We start from the raw sequence: 22,323 nt of genomic DNA, 5'->3' as shown, positions 1-22,323 counted from the left end.
TCCCACCTGCCCCTTCCTTCCACATGCCCAACCCATTAGGACCCTACAACCTGGTTCCTGCCTTACGTGTTCACGCGCAAGGGACATCTTCTTTCTCCACAGTCACTTTTTTCCCTCCTTCTCTGAGCCCCAGTGTGACCCCCTAAATATGCTTCCCTGACCAAACTGCCTGACACGGTGACTCTCACCCCCGCTGCCCTTCAGCTTTGTACCCAGCCTGGAGGCTGCCACTTTTAATGATCTGCTCGTTTACTTCTTGGTTGTCCTACTGGGAGGTGAGCATCATAATCGCATCTGGAGCATCCGAAGAGTGTCACCTAGTAGGCATTCAGCAGGCAAGTGAATTAAATAATGAAAAAAAAAAAAAATAGCTTGAAGAGAGGCAGATAAATATGTCTTGAGATGGCTTTAAAATTTTTTTTTAACGTTTATTTATTTTTGAGAGACAGAGCTCAAGCAGGGGAGAGGCAGAGAGAGAGGGAGACACAATCCGAAGCAGGTTCCAGGCTGCGAGCTGTCAGCACAGAGCCCATCGCAGGGCTCGACCTCAGTCCACAAGATCGTGACCTGAGCTGAAGTCAGATGCTCAACCACCCAGGCACCCTGGAGATGGCTTTAAATCCAAACCAGTTTTACTGGCTTTCAGATTTTTTTAAATGGCAAACTCCAGTCAACCGAATGAAATAGATACTCATTTAGTGCCAGCCTGTTCGATAACTGCTCATTGTTGCGACCTCACATGGTTCTGACCCCCGGACGTCACGTTCACCACTGTTCTTATGCACACTGGCTGGGCCAAAGCCTTTCTGCCTGGTTCCTAAATGCGACCTGTCAGGAGCTGCAGTGGCTCCCTCGGTCCCTGGAATCTCAACTCCCCTGCACGGTTTTCAAAGCTCTGTCCATTTTGCCTTCTTCCAGCATTTGCTACCTAAAAACCCCTTCCCATCTGGGCAGACCTAGCTCCTCTCTGTGCTTTGGGGCCAGACTCCACTTGTAAATGACAGGTCACTGTGGGCCCTCTGACCAGGAGTCCCACTGGTGGGCAGGAATAGGCAGGGCTGGTGAGGACTGGGTGCTCTAGGTCCAGGGAGTGCAAAGAGCAAAGCACAGAAACACGGGTCAGTAAGGAGCTCTGGATATGCCTGGATATGCAGCGCCCCTTGAATGTAAGGTCAAGGGCAAAGGGACATCATGTCTAGAGGGAAGAGTTAAAAAGGGTCATGGCAGGTGCAGCCTGGAGGCACAGCTCTGGACTGCTGGCCTTCTCCCTTTTTTCTTTCCCTCCCTCCCTCCATCCTTCTCCCTCCTTCCTTTTCTCCCTCCCCCCATCCTTCCTTCTTCCATCCAAACTTTCCCCTTCTTCCCTTCCTCCCTCCCTCTTTTGGGATCACTGGAGATGAACTGTTCTGCCACATGTAAAGTACAATAAAGCGAATTATGCTTTTTATCCCTTTAGAATAATTTGTTAGCCTAAAACTTGAGAAAGGCCAACCTAACAGCAGTCACAATCCACTGTGTCCCAGCAAACAAAGATCAGAAGCAGCATGCTTATTCTGGGGTGAACAAAAATCCCCCAGTACGTTGGAGCTTTTTGAGGTCCCTGGGGAAGCAAGAGCCAATCACGGCTCACCTGGCCAGTCCAACAGAGGGGTCCCGATTGGGGGAATGGGAGGTGGCGAGGGCCACACCTGACCCCGTGGTGGACAATTGTGCTTGCTTGACATGCTCTGGTCTATGGCACTTGCTGTGTTTCACTTTATTATTCCTACATAATTAAAAAAAAATCTTCATTTGGCTCTTTGGCCTAATATGGACAACAGTTTCCATGTTCATAGATCTCCAAGCCCCCGATAGGGGACGGACAGTGAACAATTAGGTAATGTGGTTAGTGTACAGAATCCAGAAGTGGGGTTGTAAAGTTTAATCTTCCTAAATGGATAATAACTAATTTTGTAATGATGCTGAAAATATATTTGTGATTTTTTTGCAACCTAGAGGGTTGGCTCAGCTCTGCTTAATTTAATAATTGAGAAAACTTCTGAATTTATTTCCATGCTTCTTTTAGGAAATAGTGCTCTCAAGACAGACAGGGCTACAGTGACAGGTTATTAGACTACGACATCAAACTTTCTGTACAGATATGCTTGAAAATAACAAATTATGAAATTCATTATCACCACTTAATATTTCCTATGATGTGTTAGAGTGTTGTGGCAAAATTCGGTGAATATTTTGTAGGCTGTAAAATTAATTAACGGTGATTATGAATTTACCATACAATTAAGGTTTCATTTGATAAGTTTTATTATTTCCTTCTACTATTTTATTAAATTATTCAGTCCATTTTATCAGTAAAGAATAATCTTTTCCGAAATTTGTTTTAGGTTTTGAGACTAACATGAACCTAACTGGCCGAGATGATCCTGGTAGAGCAGAAATTGTATCCGAGACTCAAGATAGAAATGCAAATAACCATGGAATTCAATTATCTAATTCACTCTCAAGCGCTATCACGGCTGAAAATGGGAATTCTGTCTCAAATGGTAAGTGCTTTTTAAACTCGGAAGTAAATAGATGAAAGTATTAAGCTCTATCAACTTTCTAGGGAGAATGGATTTGAGACATAAAAATGAAGTAGGCTTAAAAACTGGAACATAGATCATAAACTTTACTGTAGGGTGTATTGTAGCATTTTATTGGTTAAGTTAAAGAATTACAGTTGCATTTGGTGTTAGTTGACTTTTCAGAGATTGTTACAGAGTATCTCATATGTGGGAACCAATATAAAATGAGATTATACAGGACCAAAGGAGGAGATAGGTGCTTTAACAAAGTTTTAATTTAAAATTTTTTTTTTTTCAACGTTTTTTATTTATTTTTGGGACAGAGAGAGACAGAGCATGAACGGGGGAGGGGCAGAGAGAGAGGGAGACACAGAATCGGAAACAGGCTCCAGGCTCCGAGCCATCAGCCCAGAGCCTGACGCGGGGCTCGAACTCACGGACCGCGAGATCGTGACCTGGCTGAAGTCGGACGCTCAACCGACTGCGCCACCCAGGCGCCCCACAAAGTTTTAATTTTAAAAAAACATACCTTTTTCTTCTCATCTCTGAATGGTGTGAAGGGAAATAATATTGAAGTCATGGTAAACACCAAACAGGACTTAAGCATTTAATTGGAGTGTATCAATGAATGCATCATCTAGAACTTGGCTAGACTGTGTGTATCCAAAATAGTGGCTTAGACAAAGCCACTTGAATCTTGGGAAGATTCAGACCAATCTTTTCCTGAGAACATGCAGAAAAGCTGGCCAAAACTTTCTTTGTTGTTTAATCTGATTAAAGGCACTAGGAAACTATTAAGACAGTGAGATCCTGGGAAGACACTGAGGAAGGCGGTAAGGAATGTATAGAGGCCAAGCAAGGAGGCCAACATTCTAGACTTTTCTCTGAGGGACGTCCAGGGCACTTTCCTCGTCCCCAGAAGGCAACTCAGAAGCTGGGAGGGACTACTGACTGCCTCCAAGGATTGTGGGGAGACTAAGTCCAGGGCCTGCCAAGGTCATGGGCTGGAGCTTTGAAGTGTCCAAAGGTCAGGTGGACCCAACTAGAAGCCACAGCACAGTTATGGATCATCTCAATCCCTGATGTTGGACGGAGGTCCTCCCGGACTGACAGGGCCCACCGGTACCTGGGAGACAGTGTGTGTGTGTGTGTGTGTGTGTGTGTGTGTCCCAAAGGACAATTACAGCATCTGAGGCTTCAAACTGCTCTAACAGACCATTTTTCAAATAATTCAAAACATAGTCAAAAAAACCCGAGCACATGAGGACAGAAAGCAAGATGAAAAATGAACAAGCAGAAATAGCCGTCAATTGCAGTTACATCCATGGTGTCCCGAAAGATTGGAGTTCAAACGCACATACTTTAAAATAAGTATGTTTACACTCTGTCCAAGGAGATAAAAGAAGGAATCAGCAGAAACAATGGGAAACTATAAAAACGTGTCAAATGGAAATTCTGAAATTGAGAAATAGTCATAAAATTAAGTACAACAGAGGATGGGTTTAAAGTTAATTAGACACAGTCATTTGGGAGAAGGGAAAAAAAAAAAAAACAACCTGGGGAAGTGGGAGATAAATCAGAGGATATCTGGAATGAAACACAAAGAAGCGAAGAGAAGATTAAGGATTCCAGAAAGTGTTTGGAGACATGGAAGTCTTGGTGAGAGAGTCATTGGAATTCTAGAGAAAGAGATTATGCAGGCAGCAGAGAAGACTGTGCCCATGTGAATGCCTGTGTGCAAATGATTATTGATAATCACCTACAATGGATATCCTTCCAGGAGCCTGGGGGGGCTCAGTTGGTTAAGTGTCCAACTTCGGCTCAGGTCATGATCTCACGGTCCATGGGATGGAGCCCTGCGTTGGGCTCTGTGCTGACAGCTCAGAGCCTGGATGCTGCTTTGGATTCTGTGTCTCCCCCTCTCTCTGCCCCTCCACCACTTGTGTTCTCTCTCTCTCAAGAATAAATCAGCATTAAAAAATACACATATTTAAAATGGATACCTTCAACTGGTGACCGAGTCATGTTCGTTATCTACTCCTGTGTAAAAACTACCGCCTCCCAGAACTCAGAGGCTTAATTCAACAAAAGGCTATGTTTTCATACCTTCTGTGGGTCAGGAATCTGGCTGTGGCTGAGGGGAGTGCCTTTGTTGCAAGGTCCCCTGTGAGGCGGCTGTCAACTGACTGTTGGCCAAAACCCTAGATATCTTGACGCTTGATGAAAAGGTGGCCCAATTTCAGGATCACTTACATGGCCACTGGCAGGCCTCACCAGCCCACTCACATGGCCTTTGCCATAAGGGTGGCCTCGAACCAGGGCAGCTGGCCATGAGAGACCAAGAAAGAGCGTCTGGGTGGGGGCCGCGGTCCTTACCTAGCCCACCCCTGCAAGCGACACGCAGCACGTCTGCCACATTCTGTCTGTAGGTCATCCATGCCGTCTACCCGATGGGAGGGGGTTAGATGAGTTGTGAGTGCCTGGTGGTGGGCTCACTGGGGGCCATTGTATAGGCTGCCTGGCACGTGGATAAACAGCCAAAAAAGTTTGGGGGGGGCACTAACCTTACACGCCACGAAACGGGTGCCTCTCAAGCACGTTGCGCTAAGTGCAAAAAGAATCCAACATTGCCCAAGGCTGCATGAGTGGCAGGGGATGGTCTGCTGTCTAGTTCCGTCCAGGCAGCTGTAGCAAAATACCCAGACCGGGCGGCTCATCAACAGCAGAAGTATTTGCTCACAGTCCCGGATGTCCACGATCACGATCAGCGGGGCCGGTGCGGTCGGTGCCGACCTGGGCCCTCCTCCACCTGGCTGATTGCCAGTCTCCCTGTGTCCTCACAAGATTGGAAGGAATGAGCCTGTGCTCTAGGGTCTCTTTCAGAAGTGCACGAACCCCAGTCGTGAGGGCTCCAGCCTCATGACCTAACATCCTCCGAGAGGCCCTCCCTCCTAAAGCCATCACCTTGAAGGCTGGGATTCCAAAATAAACATTTGGGAGAAGGGGGGACAGACACTCAGACCATAGCAGACTGCAGAGGGCCATGAATTGCTGTTGACAAACAAGAATGTACATGTTCCTCGAAATTTATAGACATCTTTCTGTCTATAAATGTGACTTTTCTTGAAACAAAGAAAGCCTGAGTAGAATAAATAAAAACAAAACTGCTCCTAGGCATATCATAGTGAACCACGGGTAACTAAGAGTGAATCTTAAAAGCAGCCAGAAGTTAAAAAAAAGACAAGTTCCAAAGAGCAACAATGGAAGCCCAAAGACACCAAAGTCACGTATGTCATGTGCTCAAATAAAATAATTGCCAAGCTAGAATTAAAAAAAAAAAATTAATGTTTGTTTATTTTTGAGAGAGACAGAGTGCAAGCAGGAGAGGGGTGGGGGTGGGGGGGACGCAGAATCCAAAGCAGCTCCAGGGTCCGAACTGTCAGCACAGAGCCCCACACGGAGCTTGAACCCACGAACCCTGAGATCATGACCTGAGCCAGAGTCGGCTGCTTAATGGACTGAGCCACCCTAGTGTCCCTAGATTTTTATAAGCAATAAAAAAACTTCTGTAAGAATGAAAAGGAGCTAAAGATAGTTTTAGAAAAAGGTAAGAACTGGAAGATGAAGCCCAGGCATACCCAGATTCTCAGAGATACAAATAGGAAAATAATGAAAAAACCAAGTGAAGTTGAGATGGTAAAACAGCGTTTCTGATTACGCACAGATAACTCAAACTAGCTGTAATTTCAAAGGCCACCACAGAAGGAATAATAGTGGAGTATATGATTTCCAAACTAATAGAGAGGGTAAAACAATAATAAAAGCCAGTCCACCCAAAAGTTGGCGAAAAAGAGGTAAACCAGAGATTTCTGGAAAACAGGCCAGATAGAAAGGTCGTGGATGGTAGACACAAAAGCACCTTTGAAAATAACTGAACTCGAAATCCATGAAATTTTAAGAGACCCGTTTAATGTGAATTTCCATTATAGATGAGTTGATTGCGGTGCCTGGGTGGCTCAGTCGGTTAAGCATCTGACTTCGGCTCAGGTCATGATCTACCAGTTCATGGGTTTGAGCCCTCCGTCAGGGTCTGTGCTGACAGCTCAGAGCCTGGAACCTGCTTCGGATTCTGTCTCCCTCTCTTTCTGCCCCTGCCCCACTCATGCTCTGTCTCTCTCTGTCTCTTAAAAATAAATAAATATTAAATATTTTTTAAAAAACATGCTATACTTTTTTTAAAAAGTGAATTGATTAATACAATATTTTAAAGCCTAAAATTTCTGAAAACCATGTAAAACATGATGCTTAACATTTAAATGTGAGGGAAAATACAGAATATTGTAACGAATGCCAATGAAAACATAACAGAATGCACAGGATACTGCTAATGTCTTCATCAGTGGAAATGTATGTCTTTAAACCCATACATTACAAAAGAAGAAAGGCCAAAAATTGGGTTTTTTAAATGTCAACAAGTTGGAAACCGAACCACAAATTAAACACTAAGCAAGTAGGAGGAAAGATGTGACAAAGGTAAGAACTGTGTCACTGAAATTTATAACAAATAGGTAACAAATAACAAACCCAAAAGTTTTCAAACAAAAACAATCTTTGCAGCATGAATAAAATTGCCAAGTTTCCTGCAAGGGTGGCAGGGAAATAAAGAAGGGGACCCAGAAGGCCAACTCTGGGGACAAAGAGGGGGCCTGCCACAGATCTTACAGAAATGAAAAAATAATACTGAGTATTGTACAAACAGTTTGTGCCAAGACAGTTTTGCGAATTTACTTATTTATTTTTAATTTGTGGATTTAGATGAGGAGACACATTAAAAAACAAATACAACTAACCAAAATGGACCAAAAAAAAAAATAAAAAAGGCTAAACGGTAACGTAAATATTAAATTAATTGAATTTGTAATTGAACACTTTTCTATGAGGAAAACACTAGGCCCAAATGACTTTTCCAGTGAGTTGCCTCAAAATTTTAAAAAGGACGAAACAATGCCAATATTACACAAACTCTTCCAGAGGCTAGGGATACAGAAGAAGGGGGAAATAAAGAAAAGCTTCCCAGCTTGCATAAAAACCACTTAATTTATGACGAACTTGGCATTGCAGGGCGCTGGGGGAAGGATAATCGATGGCTACCCATGTGAGGAAAACAGTGAACTTGACCCCTACTTGGTGCCCTACACACAAAAGATTTCTGGTGGATTAGACATCCAAGTGTCAAACATAAAATAAAATTTGTAGTAGAAAATATAGGATGATTTTTTTTTAACTTCAGAGGTAGGAAAAGAAAGAAGAACTTCTTACACAGGCCACAAAAGAGTGCTAACCACAAAGGGGAAAAACTGTGTGTGTGTGTGTGTGTGTGTGTGTGTGTGTGTGTGTGTGTATAAGTATACACATGTATTCAACACATTTAACTAATGAAGACTCATATTCAGAGTTTACTTATAAACAAGACTATTGAATAGGAAATTGTTTTTGGACATTAATAAGCACAAACATTTTTCAGAGCCCAGCTTCATTGGTAATTAGAGAAAATGCACATGAAAAGCGCAGGAGAGCGACACACAACACAACACAACCTGCAGAATGGGAGCACTGAGCACAGGGGAGGAGAGGCTGCGGGAGGTGGGGCTCCTAGGAAGGGGAGCTGGGGGAGGGGAGCGAGGTTGAGAGATAGGGGAGGGGCTCTGAGGAAGAGGGGCTCCGGGAGGAGAGGCTCTGGGAGGGGGGTGCTGGGGAGGAGGGGTTCCAGGGGGGTGGGACTCTGGAAAGGAGGAGGGGGTTTGGCGAGGGAGGGGCTGGGGGGAGGGGCTCCAGAAGGGAGGGACTGTATGCATCCCCCATAGGGATGTCCCCATCCTGTGTCAGAAGTCCCTCTAGGTCCAGAAGAACATAGGGAGGCTGGGGGTACAGCTTCTAGGCCTAGTACATTGCCCACCCACGTGTGCTCTCCGCCAGGGTCCAGAGCGGGAGGAGGACAGCGAGTGTAGGATGAAAACCAGGCAGGGCATTGCAGTGACAAGTCACAGGTTACCTGGAGGGACCAGAGGCAGGTAGTCGGTGGGGACAGAGCATTAAGGTCTCCAGAGCATTGTGGGGATTCTCTGTTGACACTCGGAAAAAAGATCATTGGAATCCATGCAAGGAGAAAAACCCAAATGTGTTTAGGAATCTCACCCACCATGTTAAGCAAGAATAATGAATAATGATCAAAAGTAGGCAGATCACAAGGCAGAGGCTTTTTGGTGCAATGGGGGTGTGGGGTGGGGGGTGGCAGTATCTTACATCAGTAAGATAGAGAAGGATTTTTCTACCAGCAAGAAAGACCGCTAGAAAAAGGAAACCACTGACCGAATTGTATTGCCACCGCGAACAGACCAAAGTTCAGCAAAGAATGATGCAGGCTCTCGGACTCCATAGTATTGTCCTGCCTTTAAAAAAAAAATGTTTATTTATTTTGAGAGAGGGACAGCACAAGCAACGTGGGGGAGAGGGGGCAGAGAAAGAGGGAGAGACAGAATCCCAAGCAGGCTCTGCCCTGTCAGCACAGAGCCCAACGCAGGGCTCGATCCTGATCCTGGGAGATCATGACCTGAGCTGAAGCCAAGAGTCAAACACTTAACCAGCTGAGACACCCAGGTGCCCCAGTTTTGACCTTTCTAAACATCGTCTCCTGACTGAATTTCACAGCTTTTAAAAATAACATATTATTAATGTGGCATTTATAATTTCATGCATGTTATGAAAATTTTACATGTTTTAGAGCAGTGCGAAGAACAATTCTTTTAGGGAAGAATAATAAAGAATAAAAACTACCATCAATCCTATTACCTAGAAATACTCCAAAAATGTCTATTGTTCCATTGTGTTGAGTTTTATTTTTTCACACAAATGCGTGTATCTACATTGTATATTTGGCTTTATTTTTATAAAGTTTGAGTTATACATGGATGTAGTTTTACTGTTCTGCTCCCCCCATTTGGAATACCGTGGTCTATCTCTGTCAACAACTACAAATCTGAGTTGATTACAGATAGCCATACGTGTGTTCAGTACATGACACTCCATCCTTTAGGGCTGCCAGGATTTACAGTAAATAAGCTGTCAGACAGCAAGATTATCTCCCACCTTTCCACCCTTGAGACAACATCTTAATTAAAAGAGGAGTTTTGTAAAACTCCCCATGTCAATGTTTGACGTTCACATCTATGTGCATCTGTTTAGCTGGACGTATACAGATACGATCTTCCTTTTTTTTTTTTTTTTTTTGAGATACAATCTTTCTTTTAAGATGGTGAATTTCTGGGGAGTTAGAGTGGCTCTGTGAAGCATTCACCTCTTGATTTCCTCTCAGGTCATGATCTCACAGTCCTGAGATTTAGCCGTACATCAGGCACACTGGGTGTGAATCCTGTTTAAGATTCTGTCTTTTCCTCTTTCTCTGGCCCCACCCCCGACCGCACATGCACTCACTCTCTCTGAATAAATTAATACATACATACATACGTAAAGTAAAAATTTTTTAAATTAAAAAAAAATTAAGATGGTTACTTTCTGAAATCTCTGATGTGAGAAGTAATTCCTTTGTGAGGAGGTAAAGATAACAAAAACAATTGTATACCCTTATATTGAACTTAAATAGTCTTAATATAATAAAAATGGAATTTGAGTGACAATAATAGCCAGCAAGTATGCGATAGAAGTATATTTCACAAGGACTACACGTACCTATTAAGAAAGTAATTAATACCTGTTTTCCTTGCAATTTTGGAGGATTTAAAGATCACCACTAAACAAAAAAAAAAAAACAACAAAAAAAGGAATTTAAAATATGTTAGAATGACCAAAACTGAATACACATCTATTTAAGAAAGATGACCTTATTCTCATTCATTTTTGCTAAAATTTCACCCAGTGTCCTTCTCCCTAGCTCCTTGGGTGAAGTTTATCCTACCATAAAGAAAGAGAAAATAGAAACTTCTTGTCACCAAATTATTTAATTTGTCTGTGTCTTGAGTCAAAAGCCAAACGTTATGGCTTGGACAATAATCCTGGAAAACCTCATACAAAAATCTGTGAGTTTTACTCTAAAAATCAAAGTAAAGTCAAAAACCAATGGAACAGACAAGAAATCCTCTAGCCCCAGATGGAAATTTTTTTGGAATACATTGCCTGAAATTAATAATATCACATTAAATATGTAGGGCTCTCGGGCTTCTCACCTTCAGCATCTGGCAAATGTTCAGGCCCTAGAACACACTACCCCTTAAATCTCATAGGGACCAGAGTTTAAAATAAAGCTAGTTCTGAGTTGTCATTAATTGATGATCCCTTGGAAATAATCAGGAGCCACACGCACAAAAGGAAAATTATTTCAGTTGGGATTTCAGTCTTTCAAAGCCACTTGCCACGTTTATGTGGTTCTACTTTCGTGAACACCATGGATGTCCCGTCTCCTGCCACCTTCCCATCATCATTACAGCATCGGGCACAGTGCTTAGCACTGGGTAAGCACTTACCGACCGGGGCCATGTTGCATGTTACGCAGGGACCAGTAAGTTCTGTGCAGGGTGTGGAGTCAGAAAACTTCTGCCCATCAGTATAAGAACTGACCCGATATTACACCTGTGCCACGCCTGATGTAGGTGTGACCCATCCTCGCTCTGAAAGCGGTTACTGGTACCGATTCCTAATTCACCAGGGATAGTCAGTGTGCTTTCTAAATAAAGGCACAAGATGGAAATAAATGTTTAAAATAACTTGGAATTCTAATTGAATCAGAAATAGTGTTATTTTTCTAGGAAATGATTTATCTTGAATGCCAGGATCTGCATGCTACCTCTGCTTCCCAGAAATAATTCTCTGTTTGTTCGTTTGCTGAAATATAGTTATGTGTGGGTAATTATAGCTATCATTTACTTTAATTGCCATCCTTTTACTGATGTGAACACAGACTTAGATCTTTTTTGGTATACTTAATTATTCCCTGGACTTGTGGTTATTTATCATTAGATTAAAGAACAGTTTTCAGTGTTAGGACATTTTCGTTGTATCACACAAAATATTGTGAGTATAAAGATGTTTATTTCGTGGGGGGAAATAAAGACATAAAGAAATTCCAGCCAGGCCATTTTATGTTCAGTACGATTTGCTTGCTTGCTGCTCAGTGAATATACATTTTATTGCTGGGCATCAGGAAACAAATGGCAACTAAAGAACACAGTCATTACACTTGATTTTACATTTATCATTCTGTGAGGACTGTCTCTCTTTTTATTTGGGTTATGTTTATCGTCGGTGTGCAGTAAGGGTTATCTGCGGTGTAAAGGGCTTTCCGTAGGGACAGACTGGATAGGACGCTCTGGGACCTGGAACTCTGCATTTTTTGTAGATTCCGTATTGAATCGAGCGCCACTGGAGCACCAAACCCCAGTGATTCTGGAAACATCTAAAAACGGCTTTTCGTCAGCCCTGCTCGAGGTAGATGTGGAATGCTGGCAGGGCTCCTCTGGTTGGAGCCCGTGAAAAACATTCACATATACGTTTTACAACATCACTTTGTTTATGGGAATTGTATAGATTCTTTGGAACTCATACTGTTGTCTGACTCAAAAGCTGACTGCCAGAGGAAGCAAGCCTTCACTTGACAATCTGGAATATTGTGCAATTATCTATTTTCAGCAGCAGAAGGTAGCTTTGCAAAGAAAGCCAGCTTCTCGGGCATGTAGAAAGCCCTGCCCCACTCCTTCTGGCTAAAAATATTTTGAAGTCATATTGAATAATTGCTAATTTGGACTCCATTTAATTAAATCTCCTCCACTGTAGTTAAGAAGCCCCGATTAAAAACAGCTGGATTCAAAGGCTGACTGTTCTTTCCTGGCAACGCTGCATTGTTCCTGTTTGCCTGTGCTCAGGCCCCAGCTCTGAGGTTCATTGATTCCATGGCTGTGAGCAAATTACTTAACCTTTCTGGTCCTCTGTTTTCTCATCTTAAAAATGGGGATAATCAAGGGACCTGCCGTATGGGATTGTTATGAGGATCTGGTACAATGATGCCACCCCAAATAATGCTCTATATACATTACCTACTACACAGATATCAGAAAAGCTTAGGTTTCTTGGAGCTAGATCACTGAAAAATGTGTCCAATAAAAACAAAAATGCATGATGTCGATAAGGCACAAGGCCACGAATTAATTTGTCCAAGACCAGACAGACTGTAATGCTAGAATCTATGGTAATGACATCGACCCCAATACACACATGCATAGAGTCAAACTCGCATATCATTTTGGAGGAATGAATGGACGTCGGGATTTATGGGAGCGTTCCAGGAAAGGTTCTGTTTTATCCCTTGGAGGGTTCGAAGATTCAAAATAATATAAAGGACAGAATGGCCTGAAGAAGCCTAGTGAGAGGCAGGTGCACATCAGTCACAAAGCATTTATTAAGCACCAGTTGCATGCAGGCACTGTGCAATGCGTGCAGAGCAGTGGGGAGTCTAAGCGAATCACGGGGTGCTCTTTGGGTATAAGCAGAGCATATGTAGGGCATTAGCATTATGTGTCAAGAGAGATCACAGAACAGGGCAGCCAGTGACAAGTGTCAGGTCAACCACACAAAAAAGGAGTGCTCTCGTGTGGCCACCACGTGGAGGAAGAGATTCACGAGGGCTGGGATTTTACAGATGCTCCTGGTGAGGATTGGGATTTTCAAAATGAATGAGATTCAGACTAGAAGGGCACACCTTCCAGGGAAGAAAATATATCTCCGTGGCGGGATGGGAGTGAGCTACTTTGATGGCGTAGGTCAGTGAATAAGATGGCGTTGAATGCCAGTTCAAAGAGTGTCTCTGGAAGACTGGTCTTTGCTTGGAGAGGGTGGGGTACCATACATTGGCTGTTTTGGAGGAACTTCCCTGATTGTGTTACTCAGGGTGAAGAGTGGAACAAAACCCGAGGTTGGGAACAGCAGGTGTGTGTTGATCCTATTAACACCAAGGAGAATGTTCCAGGATGGACTGGGATAGGAGGGAGAGAACAGCGCACTCTTTCACAGAAGAAGCGGAGTTCTGAGAGGTTTATCCTGTGGGTTGGGTTTGGAGTTCAAGCGATGAGAAGGACTTCTGGTGGTAGACAGTCGTGACATAAATGCTGGTGATAATTCGGGAGTCTAAGGGGAGCTCCAGGAGGGAAAGATAGGGAAGGCAGGATTTTCACGGGAGCTGGAGAAATGGGGATCATTTGCAGCATCAGAGGAAAAGTTTTAAAGAGAAACGAGGAGAAAATCTGACCACAAAACCATGTGGAGTGCCAAGCTTTGAGAAACGTACTTTGAGAAGGACAGGCGTGGAGATACGGAATAAATGATCAGAGACGGGAACGCCAGCATGCAGTTTCACAAAAACCAGGAGAATCATGACTTCGAGATCGGAGGTATTTGGTAAGCTGGGAGGACACACAAGGAGAATCATATATTGCTATCAACTAAACACACTTGGGTCCCAACAGAGCCTCAGGGATTGTGACTGGAAGATTCTAAGGGGTTCATTACTTAAGACTCAGAGCCACACCACCCTCTCCAGCCTGCCCTATTCTTCTCTTCTTAGAAGGCTCTACATAAACCCCGAGGGTTTTATGCGTAGACTTCACCGCCGCAGAGTCTCCCCCTTTGCAAAATCACCTTACAAACTCAGGGAAGTCCAGGGCCTGGATCCACACCACACATGATGAGGAGAGTGTCCTAAATACCACTTCCCCTGAGCATCCCGGGGAAGGATGAATTGACAAAGCTCTGAGCAGCACCCACTGCTCAGGGAGAGGAGCAGGGAGCCTCCTCCCTCTACCTGGCCCCTGGATCAAGGCTGATGACTTCCTGACTCCCCCCTGCCAAGCCCCAGTGCCAAACAGCATGTTGTACAGAGTGCTGCCATCTGTTACGTGGCCCAGATCAGCAGGTGGGGAATGCCTTCTCGAAGCCTCTGCATGCTTTCTTTGAACAGAAGAGCTGGGTATCTGGGGGGTAGGACAGGGACAGTTTCAGAAGATCTTAGCCCTTGCTCTAATTTGGACAAGCATGGCTCCTTAAACGGATGGTTTCATATCAAATGGACATGCTTAGCATTTTGAGGCCCACTGTTGCCGCTGTAGTAAGAATGTGTTGAGGACACAGAACTACATCCACTGGGAATTATCACCACAGAATGGGGTCTGGGGACAAGGCTGTGGCTGCAAGAAAACGAAAGCACGTTCATGAGTATGTGCGAGCAATTGTCCGTGGTAGAAGCCTTCAATGGAAGTCGACAAATAAAGGTTCCAGATTGACCTTCGATGGCCCCCAGCACTGATCAAGAACCTTTAACTTGGTAGGAACACAGTAGAATTCTTTACCCCAAGACTTGGGGCCTTTTCTGGGGTCTTTGGCTAGCTGACAGGTGAAATGACACAATTGCTACATCTTTTCTTTTCTTTCTTTTTTTCAAAGCTAATGAGAAGTAAATGAAACAAAATTGAAATAACAAACATCCCAAAGCTTGGTCATGGGCACGTGGACTTTCCTTGCGTATTCTCTTGACTCTTATATGTGTATGAAATTTCAGTAACAAAAAGTTTTGAAATATTTGTTATCTTGACCAATAAGGTGGCTAAGCTATTGTTACCTTTATGTGCATTTCTTTGGGTACTTAATGAAAATGAACATGTTTATCATTTAGGGGCCATATACTCTCTTTCCTCTCTATACATATTCTTTTCCCATATTTTAAAATCTGCCAGTAGGTCCTTTATTTTGATTTGTAGGATGTTTTAAGAACAGTAGAGCCTTTTATTTAGTGTATTTAAATATTCTGTATTCTTTTTCATTTTTTAATATTTTATAAAATATATATATATATATATAATTTATGTAAAATATTTTTATATATGTATAAATTTTTATTTTTGGCATATGTTTATTTTTAAATGTTCAAATAGAGATAGTAATACATTTTTCCTCCACATTTTTTTTTCTTCTGGTGTCACTGTTAGATTATTTGCCTTTAACACGTGCTGCTTCCAATATGACAATAAGATAGAAATCTTTTGGGTCAAAAACAAAGCGGAACAAAACTCTGCCTTCTAACATCCTCTGCACCTCCAGGGCTGCCTGGCTATTACTTTATCTGCTGCTTCCATTTGCTGGGTATATTGGCCCAAGTGGGGTTCTCCCACCTGTTTGCTACAGACATCCAGGCAGGGTTTTCTGCACCCCAGGCTGGTCAGTCTCAGCTCCTCCCCCAACCTGCACCTGCCCAAGGGGAGGAGATACCATCCACGGCAAGCTTTCCAGCACCGCTTTCTTCTCCCTGAACCACCCCCCCACACCGGGGTCCCCACACATTCACCTGCCCCACAATGACACCCTCTGTCCCTACCCTGGTGACCCTGCCACAGGTTCTGGGATCAGTGATTTCTTTAGTCAACAGGTAAGAAATGCCTCTTCACTCACCACTCAGGTAAAATGGCATCACATCCCATCCCCTCTGGAAACCCACAGTGTTGTCCGTGGCTTACAGGCTACTGTCAGACGTCTGTGAGATGGCATGTGAAGTGCTTGCCCTTGATCTCTCTACCTTCCAGCACATTCTGCAGGGGCCCCCGCTGGCCGCACCCTCTCAGTGGTCCTTTCTTGAGGCATGGAACCATCTGGAACTTCTTCCCTGGAGGTCTCCCAAGGAGGCCCATCTCACCTTCTTGACCATTCGGAGCCTTCTCGTCCCGGAATGCCCAGACCCTTTGGCGTCCCCACCATCACATTCCCCTAATCCCCTCCATCAGAATTCACCCCTGCTCTCTCCAGGATGCTGACTAACCCACAAATCACCCTGCCGTGTGTTCTGGTGGAAGGCCACTCCTGTGCAATGGCAGGACTTTCCTTTAGTCATTGTATTTCCCAGTGCCTTACTCAGACAATGACCACAAATACTTCTTAACTTTCTTTATGACGTGATATATAGCACATTATGCTATTGATTTGGCTCTGAGTCTGTATCCTCGGCACACTGAGTTTCTGTTTTATTTGGGGCGTAAACTTCTGATTTATAATTTAGTTTTGAAAAATGGATGACAGCTTTCTCCCCCACCGTCCAATTCCTGGAACCCAGTGCTCCAGAAGGTGGACGTCTGTCCTTGCTCGTCAGTAAGCTCTCTGTTTCCCCCACCAGCCCCCACACCTCTGACACTCCTGCTACACATGAATCCCGGACTCGGCTGTGCCTTCCTGCCTGGACACCCAGTTTTTGCTGACTCCCTGCTTATTTGGATGCCTGGGATTCCAATTTGTGACTGATCTCAGATGTCCATCATTCCTCCCTCCTGGTTTAGTTTCCAGATCACTCAAACACTGATTGATTGGCCCCTTTCCCACACCTGCTATGCCAGTCTCTAATATAATTTCCCCTGGCCAACTTCAGACATTGCTGTTGCTTGTGGCCAGGGCCCATCTTGCCCCATGACTTCCATGTGTAGGCCTATCCCTTTCCAGGTGCTGGCCCCAGTGTGCCTGGTGTCGATGAAGCTAACCTTTCCATGCCAAGGCCTTTGTATCTGTAACAGGAAGATTGACTGGGGGTAGGGGGGCTTGTTATGTGCTGATAGGGTTCTGTGGACTTCCTGGGGAGCTCACTCACTCCTGATCTGAAAAGGCGTGCAGTGATTTCCTAATGATCTTGAATTTGGGAAGCCTGTATATGTCTGATCAATTATACCATACTAGTTAATTACAATTTTAGAGAAGAGCAGCTATCACTTCATAATTTAAGGCCCCTGGATTGAGCTCATTCCATCAGGTAATTTTCTTCTTTTCATGTTTCCATCTTTTTTTTTTTAATATGAAATTTATTGTCAAATTGGTTTCCATGCAACACCCAGTGCTCATCCCAACAGGTGCCCTCCTCAATGCCCATCACCCACTTTCCCCTCCCTCCCACCCCCCATCAACCCTCAGTTTGTTCTCAGTTTTAAAGAGTCTTTTATGGTTTGGCTCCCTCCCTCTCCAACTTTTTTTTTTCCTTCCCCTCCCCCATGGTCTTCTGTTAAGTTTCTCAGGATCCACATAAGAGTGAAAACATATGGTGTCTGTCTTTCTCTGCCTGACTTATTTCGCTTAGCGTAATACCTTCTAGTTCTATCCACGTTGCTGCAAATGGTCATTCTTTCTCATTGCCAAGTAGTATTCCTTTGTGTATATAAACCACATCTTCTTTCTCCATTTGTCAGTTGGACATTTAGGCTCTTTCCATAATTTGGCTATTGTTGAAAGTGCTGCTATAAACACTGGGGTACAAGTGCCCCTATGCATCAACACTCCTGTATCCCTTGGGTAAATTCTTAGCAGTGCTATTGCTGGGTCATAGGGTAGATATATTTTTAATTTTTTGAGGAACCTCCACACTGTTTTCCAGAGTGTCTGCACCAGTTTGCATTCCCACCAAGAGTGCAAGAGGGTTCCCGTTTCTCCACATCCTCTCCATCATCTATAGTCTCCTGATTTCTTCATTTTAGCCACTCTGACTAGTGTGAGGTGGTATCTGAGTCTGGCTTTGATTTGTATTTCCCTGATAAGGAGTGACATTGAGCATCTTTTCGTGTGCCTATTGGCTATCTGGATGTCTTCTTTAGAGAAGTGTCTATTCATGTCTTCTGCCCATTTCTTCACTGGATTATTTGTTTTTTGGGTGTGGAGTTTGGTGAGTTCTTTATAAATTTTGGATACTAGCCCTTTGTCTGATATGTCATTTGCAAACACCTTTTCCCATTCTTTCGGTTGCCTTTTAGTTTTGTTGATTGTTTCCTTTGCAGTGCAGAAGCCTTTTATCTTCATGAGGTCCCAGTCATTCATTTTTGCTTTTATCTTTATGAACAAGTCACTTGTGGTGACTCTCAACCCCTGTCTCCTGTTGGTGCTGAGTCAGCGGTGGTTTTGCCACCAGGGGGACATTTTTTGGCTCTCTCAGTTGTGAGGTGTTACTACCATATAGGGCAGAGACCAGAGATGCTGCTAACCATCCCACAGTGCACAGGGCAGCCCCACAACAGACAAACTTCCAGCCCAAAGCGCCAGCTGCGCTGAGGTGGAGAAACCCTGTTTCTATCGTGAGGGATCACTGATAAAATCCTTTGGTGCCTATGGGGACTTCTGTAGTATTTCAGTGGGGGCTTTCCATGTCCTTGAACCCTCTATTTGTCCTGCAAGGCTGGTGATGAATTGGTCTGCTGGGGGTGGGCAGCTACCGTGGCCTTTTCCTCATAGGAGTCCACCAACCCCTTCCTCCCCATTGTGTGTGAACACTAGCCAATGGAGTTCGTGTGACACGTAGACTCGATAATGTCTGGTCTGTCCTCTACTCCCCTCTTCGCCTCCCTGCGGCCCAAATGAGATGCCAACTTTCCACTGTAGTGGCCCAAGGTACCCGTTCACTCTCTGAGGCCCTTAGGCTCCTCCCACTGCTGTCCCTGCTTCACCAAACTATCCTCAGTTTCCCCTACAGTACTTCTCTGCTCACTTTGTGCCATTATGGAACATTTCCTCACCATCCCTTCATTGCTTTTTTCAACATCCTGCCTCTTTTATTTAATGGAATTGCAACAGTATTTTGTGTTCCCATGTTTCCTTAGGAAATTTTTATCCAATGAGTATTTGCTGACCATCATTTCCATCCATGAGATGTAAAAAGTCGACTTTTTGGCAGTAAGTACACAGCTTTTTTTATTTGGGGGAAGGACACCCAACTTAACCTCGACTTGGTGTTGACCTCAACAGGTTTACCTGAAGAAGAGGGGTTCCCCAGATTTTCTGTGAGCACCTTCACGACCTCATCGTTTCAGAGACAGAGAGAGACCCACACCACTCAGGTAAGGACCCTCAGATATTCACATTTGGAGTGACAGCTGGAAATAAGTTACGACCAGAGACTTGGTGTGGCGTGACCAAGAATGTACATTCCTCCTGGACTAGACCACACGGTTGCTCTCACTCCGTCCCTAAGTTATCTCCAGCTCAACATCCCTCTCTCTCTCTGTCAGCAGACTCTAGCTCTCTGCTGGTTAGAAGGGGAAGAAGAAGAATGCCCAAAACAAACAAAATGTAATACTTTTAAATTGAATATTGTAGACATAATTTATGTTGTGGTCTTTAAAAAATCACTGTCAGATGAAGACGATGTTACGTCCACCGAGTGATGCTAACATAGTTTCCGCATTTGACCTCGGCTAAAATAGGACTCTGAGGGCAAAGCGCACAGAAATAAAATGCTGGAGGCACCTGTGGTGTTACGGCACGCCATCCTATCTCGTTGACTGCCTCTAAATTCCACATAGCCCAGACTGATTTAAAATATAGCATATGGGGGCACATGACTCTGGATCTTGGGGTCGTGAGGTCAGGCCCCACGTGGGCATAGAGCTTACTTTAGGGGCACCCGGGTGGCTCAGTTGGTTAAGCGTTCGACTCTTGATTCCGACTCAGATCATGATCTCACAGTTCCTGGGATCAAGCCCCACATCGGGCTGTGCACTGACCGCAGGGATACTGCTTGGGATTCTCCCTCTTTCTCTCTCTGCCCATCCCCCACTTGTGTTTTCTCCCTCTCTCTCTCTCTCTCTCTCTCTCTCTCTGTCTGTCTCTCTGTCTCTCTCTCTCAAAATGCATAAACGTAAAAAAATAGGTAAAGAAAATGTATCGTATGATCAGGACACTATAAAGCCAAAATGAGATTACAGTTCACAAAGCCGTTTTTGACATGTTTCAGTGATTTTGTGTATATGCTTAATGTGTTTGGCTTTAAAAAGTTCACCACACTAAAGAAGATTATTGCTTCAAGAAAAAAGCAAACAAAAAACCAACGACACCACTAGTGTGTTTAGAAAGAAAAAGGATTTATATCATATAATTTAGTGTTCTTTTAATGCTGAATTTCAAAATATTTAAAATACTGTTTTTGGTCATGATCTTCAAAAAGATGACTTTGCATTTCAAGGTGAAACACACCCAACAATGTATCAAAGAGCTTGTTATCAACAGGGTCAAAATTATTGCTTTAGCAACAGGGTTCTTATTTTGTATGGAGCTATAGTACCATTTTGATGATGTCAAATATCTACATCAAAATCTTTTTAAAAAACTCAGTGGAGTATCCAGATGCTTCCATAAAGTCGACAACCCAGCCACTGATCTGTTTTCCTCTGCATACTTGGCATTATATAGATTAGTCTATTGGCATCAGCTGAGATTTTTTCCAAATAACACTGGTGAGGTAGTGAGAAAAATCAATAACTTTAATCTTAAAAATAAATCTTACAGTATGCAGTAGGTTCAAATCACTTGCACTGATGTATAGGGACTGAAATAGAAAGAAAATGCTGATAGACTACAATAACGGATCGCCCTATCTCCCCTCTGGTCCTTAGAGATGTATTGACTTTACTTTGTAAGCCTTACAGATGCTTTATCTGAGAGAATTCACAGGGGAGCCTACTTGTAAGGAACACCGGTTTGATTTTTATTAGAAGACTGACTCCTACACTTCAGAGCACAGATGCCGGCCACCTGACACCCTTTCCGGGGCTCCCACTATAACGTGGTTCATAGAGAAAGGGTTAATTTTGAAAGAAGGTGCATAAAACAGGCTTCTCTGTAACTTTTTCCCTGGTCTTGCATGGGTTCGGCTAAGAAGCAAATAGAGATGGGAAAGATCATGAGGAATTAGTGTCCATTCCTACCTGTCAGCGGGGACTTTTTGTTCAGATGCGAACAGTCTTGGCTTGCAGTCATCTCACAGTGCCTTTCTTCAAGGGAGCAGGAAACCAGGCTCATTTTCTTCCCTGTAAAGTGTGAGGATTCTCATGCTAGGACACGTTTCTTGCTGTTGAAAAGCTGTAAGAGTTATGTGAAATTGCGCCTTTAATGGCCACACGTCTTTCTGCGAAAATGACTCTTGTGTGACATATTCCACAGGAAATATGGACACATACAGGCATATCGCATTTTAAATTTTCTACTAATGCAATTAGATAAGAATTCTATAAAATCAGCCCTCGACTGATTGGGTATGTAGCAGTAAAATTAAATGTTGACTACAAATTGAATTTCTCTTGGTGGAGGTCTAGAGTTTAATTGGCATCATCAAGGATTTTAGTGAAATCCCTTTAAGAAAGATAAAATGCATGTGCATTATTGTAGATAAAGAAAACAGGAAACAGATTGGGTCATTTGCCAAAGATCATAGGGAAAATTCGGAGTGCATGGTTTGAATGGATATCAAGATCATATGTCCTATTCCTGAGAATGAACGTGACCAAACCCCATTAAAAGCACTGCAGGAGTCATCCAACTTTTTCACACAGTTTGAAGACTTTTTGGTCAGGACAAAAACCTAAATAGCCATGGTGGACATTTATGACTTGGCTTTTTAGCTGCCAGTCACATGCTGAGATTTCTCACGATGAAAACAGAAAGGGAGAGGCTCATCCTTCCTTCCTTCCTTTGTGAGGTAGACGATACGTGTGAGGGGGGCTCAGCCAATCTGTCAACCGTGGATTATGGCGTGAGAGACATATGATGGAAGGGACGAGAAGAGTAGATGTCACCAAGGAGGTGACATGTGGCAGAGGTGACTTCCCTCTGGGGCAGCTGTTAGGCAGTGTTACGATGACCTCCGGGCATTGAATCCACTTGGATTCCTGCCCACTTGCCACACAATTTCCTT

At 43.7% G+C, this 22,323-nt stretch overlaps 1 protein-coding gene across 3 annotated transcripts in view; it reads left to right on the top strand.

Moving 5' to 3' along the window:
- MYO16 (myosin XVI) overlaps positions 1-22,323 on the top strand; it is a 609,969-nt gene that overhangs the window by 563,407 nt on the left and 24,239 nt on the right. For all 3 annotated transcript variants that reach the window (XM_053889237.1, XM_053889213.1, XM_053889198.1), the window contains exons 33-34: positions 2,385-2,543; positions 19,380-19,471. In XM_053889237.1, coding sequence (XP_053745212.1) covers positions 2,385-2,543; positions 19,380-19,471 — 251 coding nt within the window. The remainder of the gene's footprint in view (positions 1-2,384; positions 2,544-19,379; positions 19,472-22,323) is intronic.

Source organism: Panthera pardus, unplaced genomic scaffold, assembly GCF_024362965.1.
Source record: "Panthera pardus isolate Hobbes unplaced genomic scaffold, ASM2436296v1 HiC_scaffold_1, whole genome shotgun sequence".
NCBI classification, from domain to species: Eukaryota; Metazoa; Chordata; class Mammalia; order Carnivora; family Felidae; genus Panthera; species Panthera pardus.
This window is presented reverse-complemented; position numbering and strand designations above follow the sequence as displayed.